The sequence below is a fragment of the Falco rusticolus genome, chromosome 5 (assembly GCF_015220075.1).
Source record: "Falco rusticolus isolate bFalRus1 chromosome 5, bFalRus1.pri, whole genome shotgun sequence".
Taxonomy (NCBI): domain Eukaryota; kingdom Metazoa; phylum Chordata; class Aves; order Falconiformes; family Falconidae; genus Falco; species Falco rusticolus.
In genome coordinates, this window is record NC_051191.1 from 78576938 (window position 1) to 78589719 (window position 12782).

Consider the following 12782-nt stretch of genomic DNA (forward strand, 5'->3'; position numbering starts at 1 on the left):
TAGGATGCTCTGAAACGTTATATTCTAGACAGCTAATCCAATCGTAGGACTGCTACTGTGGTATTACAATAGCTGACAGAGCTATTTGAAATAGGGGTATGTAAAAAAAAGAGAGAAAGTGTCACTTTGGTCCACTTTTCAGAGTGGCTGGTGTTATAATATATAACCTTTTTTTCTTTTTTAATGCAGTGTAGTTCACAATAATTTAAAATATTCTATAGACATTTAAACGATATACAATAATATAACTTAATTGGATTCCTCAATTGTACTTAACAAATACTATTCTAATATATTTACAGTATCTAGTACCATAAGACTGTGCATTACTGTGTTTGGGAGCTTTATTTGCTTCCTGTCAAGAATGTAGTGAAGATACAGTATATCACTATTATTCAACAACAATACCCATGAATCAAAGAGACTTCAAATATGGAGTGACTCTAGCATTTTTGAGGGCCCCTGCTGACTTCTTTGAAGGTGCACTCGTTCACACCAAGGCTGGTATTTAGAAACCAACAGCAACAATGGAAAAAATGAGCTCTTCAGTTTTGGATTGCTCTGTGGCAGACTCAAGAAAGGGGTCTGATTTTCAGAGGGTAAGTGCTTGGGATCAGAAAGGCAGGTCCTCATGAGCATTCAAACGAAGGTCCCCAAGTGAGTAGCTACTTTTGATAATACAGGTCCAAAAATTATGGAGGCAATCCTGGCTCGTTCACATATCCAGCATGGGAGTTGGCAGAGTGGTAGCTCTGCCAGCCCCTTGCCCAAAGAGCATCATGTGGTGTGGCAAGTGCTCCCGTATCAGGTGGGGAGGGCTCATGGCTTGCAGCCCTTCAATAAAAGTAATCGAATGAGGCAAAAGCTAGTAATGCAGATATGCAGACATTAGGAAGTTTTTAATCCACGTTTTCAGAAAATCAGGTAGCGACCTTTGCTACAAGCAAACATTTGTCACTCAGTGTGCTGCATTGTAAGTGGGCATATCTGGCTCTCGGGGCTAAAAGCACTAGATTTTACAGTAGTAAAATATCCGAGGATTTTTTTTAAATCTCTCATAGGGAAAAGGTGTATGAGTTAGAATTGAGCGCTGGTGTAAAGTCAGCTTCTTTCTTAACATTCATATATTTACCGGGAGGTACATTATTGCCAACCTTAGAATAACAACGATGCAAACTAACCCAAATTTTAGCTTTCTTATGCTTGTGAAGCCACAACAGCTCACAGGTTGCAGCAACCTAGAGCTCAGCTACCATATTTTTATTAACATCTCAGTTCATACTGAGCATAAGTTATTTAAAACTATTGGTAATATTAACTTTCAACCATTAAAAGCAAAATGCAATGCTTGGAAGATCCTGCCAGTGCATTTGACGGCAAAGCAAAACCTTTGATATTTGTCGAAGCATGTCTTTGTATCATAAAACTCCCTACAGGGAGCTGAAAGCAGGTGCTCCATGCCTCAAGCCTGAGTCTAAAGAGTCATTCTTATTCAGGAGGCAAGCAGGAAAAGTCTTTATCAAGCATTTGTAACCACAGTTTCACATGATCTTTTTGCTTAGTTCTGGTAATTGCTTAAGGCCTACAGTAATTGAACTCTAATAGTGGAGTGACAACATATCAGTAGCATTGAAGAACTTAGGGAGAACCAAATACAAAAGTCATAAAGTCAGAATTCCAATAAGTTTACATTTAGTACAGAATTAAGACATAGCTACCCGTTAGTGCTTAGATTTTTTTATACTATTAAAAACATAAATAATTTTTTTTTAATGTTCATTCAAAGAGTTCCAGTGTCACTGGCAGCTGATGTAATTTTGTGAACATTATTTTTTTCCAAACTGATAGTGGAGTATTTCCACCAGAGGTTTTGTCTCCCTACCAGTTGTTTTCTCTCTACCTGCTTTCTTAGAAATTTAGGTTTTTGCAGGAAGACTGCTGTGTTCTAGTCAGTGAAGATTTCGTTTCCTTAAAAAAAAGTCTTTATTTGCACAGGGCTCGGTGGTTTTGTTGTTGCAAAATAGGAGAAAGTGTCTTTTTCTTTTAAGTTTCATGGGACCTGCAATGCAATCAGCTTCTCTGATATGTATAACTTACAACACTAAGAGAACTCTACGACACCCAGATTGTTGTAAAAAAAAAAAAGGGGGGGGGGGGGGCTCGGGAAGAGAGAGACAGAGGAAGTTTCATGTGGTTGTCAACATCACCTTAATCCTATTGCCCTTGTTTCCAAAGCAGTTACAACAGCCAGCCAGCCAAAATGCACCATCCTTAGAAGTGTAAGTAGTGGGGAGGGAGTGGTTGTTGTGGTGTTGGTTGGTTGTTTGGTTTTTTTTTTTTCCCAAAGAAGATTAGATGTGCAAAATGATGCTGTCGTTGTTTGTTGTACTCCACTTTCTTCACTCATGGTGATTTGTTCTGTTCATTTGCACGATGCCGTTATTTGCAGGTGAACACCTCTGTCCGCTCACTACATGTGTTGCACTTCACAAAGCAGCACCAGTGGAATTTGCAATTACACTGCCACACCTTGGTGTACTGGTGTGTGTTGTACCCTCTTCCACAGCACATCATGTCACACCCATCAGCGTTGGGAGAGGTACGGTTGCAGAGTCGTCCCTGGGTACCGACACTCCCCGTGGAAGCATCTTCCTCACAGTAGTTGGGTGACTTTTCGATATACACTAAATCCGTTTCCATGGGTTTCTGGTAACTCTTAATCTGCTTGATCTTCAGGAAGGTTGGCTGTCTTAGTCTACTGGCTCGTACCACCTCCACTTGCACTGCAGCATTGTATTTCTCTTTCAAAATATATCCAATTTCTCTGAATTTAGGAAGCGTTGTCCAGCAGGTCTTAGTTGTACAGGACCCTGAAACTCCATGACACTTGCACTCCAATTTCATCCTCTCTTCAAGAACCTATGTGTACAGACATTTGCATATTGTTACTGCAGGAAAACAGTATTGCAAGCTTGCTAAATCTCAATCTGTTTACTTCATATGAATATTCATTACTGCTGGTTGAATTTTACGAATGCATGCTTATAAATCTTCTCACCTCCCAGCAGAATGCTTATAACACATTTTGTTTTACATGGCATCTAGCTGGAAATGCAGTGTTTTGTCATTTTGTTAAAGAACATTTGCATTCTGTCTCCAAATATTGGAAACTATTTACTTAAATTTCACAAGACATGTCTTTAGAGCCAAAGTAATTCATGGGACTCCACTGACTTAAAAAAAATTATTCAAACCATTTTCTTTTTGAAAATTGAAAAAAAAATATTTTTAGTCTTGTAAGATTCAGAATATTTAATCTTAACTACTCTAAGTAGTGTTCAAAGAATGTTTAAAATTTTTTGACCAGCTTTAATATCACAGAACAATATATACTGTGTGGCTGGTTGGAAAAGCAGCCACATGTTTTCACATAAATTCATGTTTACTGCATAATTAAAAAATTATCCTGTACCAGCAGTGGCAACAGTAGCACACCTATTACCTATTCAAACCACAGAGCATACCATCCCCTTTAAAAGCAGCGCTCCTTACACTATTTAGCCCAACTATCAAGCAAATGTTCAGCAACAAATATATCTGTTGCACCAGGGCAACAATTACAATTGTTAGAGGAAATAAAATGCACTGAAGGGTCCTGTCAGCTGTGAGCCAAAGAGAAAGGGGAGCTTTTATTATTGCTATTGCTGGAGGAGGTTAAGCTAGAGGAGATTAATCCAGCATCAGATGGTCCCTAGAAGGGACCCAAACTGGTGGGTGCTCAGGCTCACGCTCTGCTCCCAGCCTCCCACCTCCACTGGCACATCCCTCCTTCTCCAGTCGTGGGTGTATGCCTGGGGGGAAGGCAAGCAGATGCCATCCCGCTCCGTGTGCATGGCGGAGGAGAAACCAGCCTCACGGAAGCGCCTCTCTGATTTTCTGCCCTTGCGCTACCACTTAAGCCTGACCACAATTACACCCACAGCCATCATTAGCTTATGAAAATCAAGGCCTAAGAACAAAGCAAACTGATCTTTCCCATTCGCCATGGGATGCTAACAAAGAAATATGAGCTACCGAGCTTGTCTTAAAGCATTACTGATGCTGCAGACCATCTCCTGTAGTGGTTTTGTTGCAGATCCCAGAACATGACTGAAATGGGCAAAGGATAAAAGGGCCGAAATCCGAGTACAATGGCATAATGAAGTAGAAGGGAGTAAAAAATGCTTACTGCTTAAGAAACTGGCCTTAAAATAAAAGCTGTAGGGATCTGCTTATCCCTGCAAATAGAGGGCACCCTCCTGAGTTGTTCGAGTTTCACTTAAATTGTATGTTTTGTTTATTTCCAGATTTCTGGGGTTTCAATATTGAAAAGAATATTTGGTTTTGATTCTGCCTTGCCAACACACAGTAGCAAGTACAAGATAGCTGAGCATCCTATTGAAGAATACCTTAGACCTCCTGGAACTACAGGCTTTGCCCAGGTCAAGGTCAAGTTAGCCTAGCAGAGGCAGAAGTGATATCCAGGAAGGGTTAGCGGGAAGAAGTTCCTATAGGTGTGACTACTATAAAAAAGAAAATCAGAAAGGCTACGATGAACTGTTTTTTTGTGGACACTGGAAAGGCCACTGACAAATGGTATCACCTTCCTGTATTCCCTATCGAAAAAAGAGAAAACTTGCCACCGTCTGCTGCAGTGGCAGCATTTCAGTGGTGGTGAGTAGGGGAATGCCTTATGAAATACTCCAGGGTTTTTCAGGGGTCTCCACTGTCTCCACTTCGTGCCTGGGCAGAAGGACATGATTTTTCAAAGACCCCAAGCACAATTGCAACCCTATTCCGCAAATCTGAGTTAGAATAATCTATTGGTGTTTAGATATGCATGTAAATATGTATAAAAGCGCTTACAAGATTTGGTTGATATTGCTGAAATGTGCACGTTTTTTGAAACTAGCCCATTTCTACAGCTTTCTCAGCCACTGGTCAACACGCAGCTGCAGCTACAAGAACTGCAGCAAAATCCATGAAAAAATGATGGGTGGAAGGAACCTTTTCTACACCTTCACCAAAAACCCCGAAGATCTAAGGACTTCCAGGAAAGCATTACCAATGGGATGGATCTGCCACACCTGATCCACTCCGTAAGTAGTAAATCTTGATGAAGAATACATGTTTTTTCATGTTCTGCACGTGTTTCTGTTGTCTGGTGTTTGGTTGAAAAGGCCAAGTCAGTGACTCGCTCAGAGTGGGAGGAGGTGAAGCTTGTGAGGCTCCTTATTCTCAACACCCTGGACACTTCCAAGGAGCTTCTGTCTCTGTCATTGATGTGCTTCCCTGATACAACAGAAAGTGTCATTGTTCCTGAAAGACAAAGATATCACCATTTCTGGTGTCCTAGGTGATATCTTTGTAGATGTATATTTATATATGGATATGTGTATATATAAATGTTTGCCTGTGGGTTTGTGTATTCATTGAGATGCTGCCATTTATACGCAGCACTGTCTGGCGCAGTCTGTCATACAACCTCCATCTTTATCCTAAGTCTTGATTTCTTTTTTTGTTGTCTTTCTGAAGGTCCAGTTTTATGAGTCATTTTGCTGTACAGAAATCTGATTTCACTGCTCTATTTTTTCAATGGTTCCCACTGTTTATTGTGCTGGAAGAACTTGCAAATATAAGCTGCCACGCAAGCTCAAAAACCCAGAAGTTTCAAAAAGTATTAATTCATGATTCTGAAGCCAATCTTACAGGTTTTTTATTTTTTTGGAGGCTTCTCTCATGAATGTGGAATGCTTGGGGTTACAACACTGAGCGCAGGCCCAATCATCAGGTAGTTAAATTCCTGAATGCTATAATTTGTGTGCCCACAGTCAGCTGTGGGTATAAAATTGTGCCCAAAAACTTGGAGGTCAGGGAATACAGGGCCCAAACTAAGCAGATTCTAAGCAACATTTTTTTCCTTCTTTCCACCCAGATGGTGTGGAGTGTTCCTCTTTGCTGACCAGCCAGCGTGCTCCATCTTTCCTGGAGGTATGTCCGTCTGCATGGTGTTTCAAGCAGCTTCCCACTTGCCAGCAAGGTGCCACTGGCAAAAGATGGCAGGATTTGACCCTGTTCATTCAATGCTGTGGATGAAGAGTGACTAACGTTTTTCTTCCTAAATCTCCCTCCAGCTCGGTTTTCCTCAGCAAAATTCCCATCAGAGCTTTGACCCTGAGCCTTAAAGGTACTTATTTACTCAAATGTAATACACTGTGCCAAGCTAGGTGCCTGATTAAAGATTGAAAATCATTAGCTCGTACAACCCACTCTCTCAGCAGTTTCATTTGTCATATGTCAGTGCCTTGTATCTAATCTTGAATGGTTTACAGCAAGATCTACCTCCCAGAGCAAATTCCCATCGTTGAACTGTGCTGCCTCAGACTAATCATAGGAACATTCCTTAGGTCCCTTTTCCACATACAGACCCACTCCCACCCCAGTATGATCTTGCCAAGTAAAATTTTCTAACTACTGCTACTTTGTTAAATGAATTGTGAAATATAATGTTTAAGCTTTCTTATCCCACATTTTTGTACCTATATAAATCATATGCTGAAAATGCAATTTGAAGGTTGTCCGCTGCCAGTTAAGTAGAAAACGACTCATGAAGAATGAAATAAAACAAAATGATACGCATGAAAAGAAATTATTTTTTTCAAGTTCCATATCTAGACCCAACTGCATAACATCAGATACAGTTTCTGTACATATTAAAAATCCTATCTGAATAAAATATGTAAAAACAATAGTAACATTTTGTGTGTGTTTGTTTTGGCTTGCCTGTTCTGGTTTGTGTTTTCCTTAGTGGAAATGCACATTTTTGGACCAGATGTTGAATGTAACAAAATCCATATTACTTTTTGACTACAGTATCAAAAAGAAATAGAAGACCTTAGGAGTCTTCCCCCATCAAATATGCAAGTTATCAATTTTTGTTCTGGGTAATAACAGTACCAAAAGAGATGTATCCTGGTCGCAAGATGTCAGCACCCCTTTGGATACTTGCAGCTGCAGCCACAGGAGCTGATGGCTTGCTGATGGTGTGTGGGCACTGGCTAACCTTAGTCTCAGTGCAGCCTGGGGTCCACCACTGCTGACAAAACGCTGATCTCATGGACCCATCTGGGAAACAAAGTTGAGTTGGTTTGGGTTTGGTTTTTTAACGTGGATAGCTAGGGGTATAACTAACATTAGTAGGGTGTAATGCTACTTCTCTAATACAAATGTCCTGAAAATATCCTTCATTAATAGCAGATCACAGAGCCCAAAATTGAGCAGTTCATGCCATGTCTCCTCGGGTAGTGCCAAGCCCTGAAGACATGGAGCCAGCAGGAGAGGAATATGGGTGCTTCAGCTGCATATTTTTCTTTTTGCTCCTCTGTGAAGCTGTTCCATCAAGCATCAAAACACTATTTATACTCTGTGGGATGGAAGATGAGGAACTGAATCACTGTGCTTACCCCTTCTCTTGTCACATCCCTATTTTTCCTTTTGTTTAATTTGATGAGAGCAGGGGGCCACTGCTTTGCAGCGGGTCAGTATCCAGCCACAGCGTGAGATGGTTTTTCCCTGACACTGGCCAGAGCTCAGAAGGGCTGGGGACCCTCTGAAGTACCAAGAGGCACCAACTGACCTTCTGCCCTTCACCTGCCTCCTTAGGTAAGGTATGCTCTCCCATAATATCTCCACTGAATGTATTAAAAAAACTGAAAGCCCACTGCTTTCTTTACCCAAGTTCTCTTGGCTAACGGGAAAATAAGCCTGGGATTCTGGGACCTCCTGCCCATCAGATGAAATTCCCTACTTTAATGAGGATGAGCTATAGAGCCTAACCATCTGTGCCTCTTCTCTACCTTCTAGAAGAAGAGAAAAAAGCCACTAAGTTTGAGCAATAAACCGCTGCAATTGGTTAAAACTTCCTGAATTTTATTTTTACAGTGAAGTGTTGCAAAAAGCAAAAATCTTGAGAAGCACCCTTCAAATCATCCTCAAACCAAGTGTGATTGCAGTATTTCACACTCTCTTCTATGAAATTTGCTGTAAAGCTTGAAGGTAAAATTTTACGTTTCATCTTAAAGGGTTAAAAATATTCCATTGCTGGTTTTGTTCTGTAAGGCTATATAGAGATGTCAGGTTTGAGGAGGTGCAGTAATATTTTACTAGATGGATGATATCTGTCTTGCATACATAGAATGATATGCATGAGCATGTGCATTTCTAGAATAAATCCATTTAGCAAGTCCTAAAATATTTGGCTATTCCCCCCCTCTAATTTTAAAGCAAAATGTTCAAAAGTAGGATAGTACCAGATGTAGCTTCTGGCAGTCAATATTAAGGGTGTGTTTCTGGAAGAAAAAAATAGGCTAGTAAATCCAGCCCGACTGGAAGCAGGAGAACTATCCTCATGAGCTTTTGAGCCAAAGCTTGAATATTCAGGACATATGGATAAGCATTAGTTATCCATCTAACCCACCCAAGCTGTAACACCAAACTTTTTGAAATTGGATTTATATCTGTCTGCAAATCAATTTAAGTGGGAAAGTGAAAATTATGCCATGAAGCACAACTATCGAAAGCTTTTCTTTCATGAGTGTTCTCACAAGGGATGTGCAGTGAAATAGTTTGTCTCTTTTAGAGAAAGAAACTTTCAGCAAATGATGGACTTAGGGCTGTAAAACCTGGAAAGTCGCATTCTTTAAATCACTGAAATTACTTAGGAAACAAAGTCACATTTTAAAGAATATTTTAGGCTTATAAAAACATAAAATTAGTTGGCTTTCACTTTTGAAACTGGGATTCAGCCTGCACTAGGACTTTGAACCGTTTCATCCAGAGTCGTTTTCTGGGCATTGCTTCTAACCTTTATGTCCTGTTAGGTGACAGTGAGGGCAGCCTGCAACGTATTACAACATGCTGTGCATCTTGCAGAAGTGAACTTACTAATTTAAATATTTCATGTGAGGTGAAGTGAGCTAACACTTCCTTACATATTTTGTGCACAAACATAGAAATGTTTTTAAAATCCATAAAAATGTACACACACACACACTCTACATGTGTGTGTGTGTGTGTGTGTATGTATATATATAAAGCATGGTGACCAACAAATCACCTCATTAGCTGTTCTACAGCCAAGGCATGTCAGCAAAAAAACCCTTCCCAGTACCACAGTCCTGTGGCGCCAGGAACTGTGAGAACAAGCCATGGCTTAGATGGAAATGTTGTCCCAAGTAATTTAATAATCTCTTCTGAAGAGAGTCTGAATTATTTTTTTTTTTGTCCCCACACTCTTATTGTTTCAAATGCAAAATAAGATGTTGTCATCTTCCAGGCATTCAAAAAAACCAAGAAGAAAAACCCATAGACATTACAAAGGAATAAATATTGGGATGGTACCAGGCTGAGTTGCTGGCAGTCAGCGTGATGGGTGTGTTTCTGGAAGGGAAAGAAATAGGCCAGCTTTTTCTCCGCATAACCACAGTCATTGTCTATCGTAAGAGCCTAATTGATTGATAAACTGTTAGAAACATTTGTTTTCTTCTTTTTGGTAAAAGCTGTGATCTGCTACCAATTTGTCAGCTTGTTCTTTTAGTTCCCCCCTTAAAAACAAACAAACAGAAAACCCCATTTTTATAATTGAGATTCCCCATGAGAGCGGTCATTGTTTTGAAGCTTTCAACAAAAAGTTAAGATTAATGGTGTGCATTCCCAGATGTTACTCTTTCTAAGTTCATTTATTCCAGAATAAGGATACTTGTTTCTAAAAATACATGGCAGAAAGCTATCTCATAAAACAGCATCAAAGCTTACTTGGTTTTGTTGGTATTTAATTTTTCATTACTCTATCAAATTTTTGCCCACAGATCTCTCTGCAATCATTCAGATTTACAACAAACCATTCTTTCAGTAACATTTGCATTAGACTTACACCAGTCTTCCTTTGGGGGCTTGTTTTCATTTACCACACTTGTACTTTCCACCCTGAATCATAGCGGCCATTTGAAAACTGATGGTGAAGTTAACTGCTTTGCTCTTTTACACAGCACGGCGCTGTTTTGCCACAAAGCATAAATCTTCCATCAGTAGCATCTCATGTCACCAGGAATCCCTAAGCATTTATTTCTTCCAAATGGCACCAATGGCAAGTCCATTATTTTGTCACTGTTGCTATTCATTATAAATTTATTAGAAACTTCACAAACTTGCCATTAGCTGAAACAGTTCTTAGAAATGAAATGCAGAGCCATTAGGGGAGGCAACATGGGGCAATCAGGGGATTCATTCTTTCCACTGTCATCAGAAAGCCCCTGAAAAACCTAAATAAATTTATTCCAGGGAATTACTTTATCAGAGTGTTGTGCTAAGCATCCCAGCCCCAGACTCAGGTTAAAGAGCCCCCGGAACTATTTCCCCCCTTCATCTGTTTGCAAAATTTTTGCAATTATTTATACAGCGTGCTGTTTTTTCCTCAAAGAGAAATTCCTCAGGACTCTATTTTTACCAACAGTGAAATACCAGCAGGCCAGCTTTTGAGAACATCCCTATGAGAGCAAAACATTATAGTCACTGATATAATTACAAAAGCCTCCAGCTTCCAGGCATGTCTGGGACAAGTGCTGGGAGAGACTGAGGGTGGGCAAGACTCCTGCCCCGGCATATGAAAAAATCCATGTGATGGTATAGGAAAGCATCCAAATATTTGCTCTGGGGGAAAAACTGGTGGTCAGAGTCCTGGATAGTGATCCTAGCAGTGATCTTCTGGCCACCTGTTAGAGATCTAGTGACGTTATCAAGTGCTTTCCACTGACTTCAGAGCAAGCTGAAAATAACTGTAGGTAGGGTTGGGAGCTCTCTGCATCCTTTTTTCCTGTTTCTGCCTTAGGAGCCTATGGGATTTAAGGAGAAGACTAAAAGGAAGATAACAGATTTATTGGCTAAATACCATTAATCTTTACCTAACTCAAAAAGCCAGTTTGGTGTGACTAAAAAAGAACTGTGAGCCTTACAATTAGAGTTGTAAATGTTGGGGGGTGAGGGTGAGTGGGTGCGGGATGTTAAATAGTGAAAGTGCTGTAAAATCTCTGTAGGAAACTACAAAAGCATATATATTTCCTTTACTGTCTTGGCATTCCCACTCTAAGGTTGAAAAGATTATTTGAGAAATTCAGAAGCAACAAAGAAGTAAAAAAATAATCTGAGTTGCCTGTGATCTCCTTCTTACCTTTTATTCCTATTCATAAGAAGGGGGAAATAACCTTGCTTTGGTCCCTAATAATAACAGTCATGAACAGAAGCTTGGTTCCAAACTGTTTCCGAATTTTAAGATTAGTCACATGCTGACAGAGTCTTGCTCAGAGAGGTACGAGCTTTTCCCAGTTGTGTTGTGAGATTTTTGGAAGGTGAAATGAGGAAGATGGAGGCTCAGTGTTGTGCTTCTCACAAATGTCCAGACGTAAATGCAGTTGTTTCTGACTTGAGTGTCAGTAAGGACCATGTGGAATGTGTCGGAATGACATCCACACATAAGCAAAATCTCCTGGTTTCAGATTTTGTGTCAAGCTCACAATGCAACCCAGGTTTACCCAGGACCCCCGTAACTGCCAAATTTCAGGTGAGTGTAGGTCAGATTTCAAGTCTGCCTGGATTCTCAGAAGGGACTTGTGATTTCACATTGAAATTGCACAAAATTCTGTGGCTGCTTTTGTAATGGCCCAACCTCAAAACAAAGAAAACAGCCTAGTTTCCAGAATTTTGTCCTAAATTTAGTTTCAGTTACTCTCGAATTCATAATGTCTAAATTATACAAATAGTAGATGATCTCAGATGAACCAAAATCACTAAGTATTATATACTGTACACCTTTGCATATCCATTTCATGGGAATGTATGTCATCACACCAACATTAATTCTAAACATGACCCCAGCAATATTTTATATGAGCACATTCCTTGGGATTTGATGGATTGTACTTAAAAACAAAAACAAAAAGCTACACCAAATCCTTTCAGTCATCCTTAGCTTTTAAAAGCGATACAATACATTAATGATTATAATGAATATATGTGGGTATAAATAACTACTGAAAATGCCAACAACAAAAAAAAGTGGCTAAATTCCAAAATACTGTTTATAAAAAAAATATGTTTGGGAAAATATATTGTCAGTATCTATAGGCCTTTTTGTTACTGTCTCAAAAACATGAAAGTGAGTGTTATCCTTTGTTTTCACAAGAACATTTGCAAAAAAAAATTAAGTTTTAGAAAGGTTAAGAGAAATGCATTTGCATGGATGCTGCTACCCTGGTATGTGTAAAAACACACACTTTGGTTTGTTTATGTCCCCTGCTTATGAAATTCTGATAAAGAGTACAAATGCAATTTGCTTAATAAGAATCAGCAACGTGGCCTAGTGGTTACTGGTTATTGGGTTATACTGGGTGATCTGGGATCAGTGCCTGGCTCAGATACTGAGCTGTCTTCTGTCCTTGGGCAAGGGACCTCACTGTTTTCTATCCATGCATCCGCTTTTGCTCTTTTGTCCCTCTTTCACATCTAGACTCTTTCACATCCCCATGTTCAAAATGGGACATGCATCAGCATCTCTGTGGCGGTGACACAGTGCCCACCACAGAGGATCGCCACTTTAAGCAGGGATGATAATGCACCTAGCAGTAATAAAATGCTCCCTTGCAAGTTTAACAGGTGGCTTCCATCTTCTTTTGCATCTGAACATAATGTAT

The 12782-nt window shown here is 39.9% G+C and overlaps 1 protein-coding gene across 1 annotated transcript in view; it reads right to left on the reverse strand.

Annotated features, from left to right (window-relative positions):
* Positions 1-1154: 1154 nt before the first annotated feature.
* The window catches only part of WNT7B (Wnt family member 7B), a 96152-nt gene continuing 84524 nt past the window's right edge, over positions 1155-12782 (reverse strand). The window contains exon 4 of the mRNA XM_037390431.1: positions 1155-2919. Within this exon, the coding sequence (XP_037246328.1) occupies positions 2440-2919 (480 nt within the window). The 3' untranslated portion in view covers positions 1155-2439. The remainder of the gene's footprint in view (positions 2920-12782) is intronic.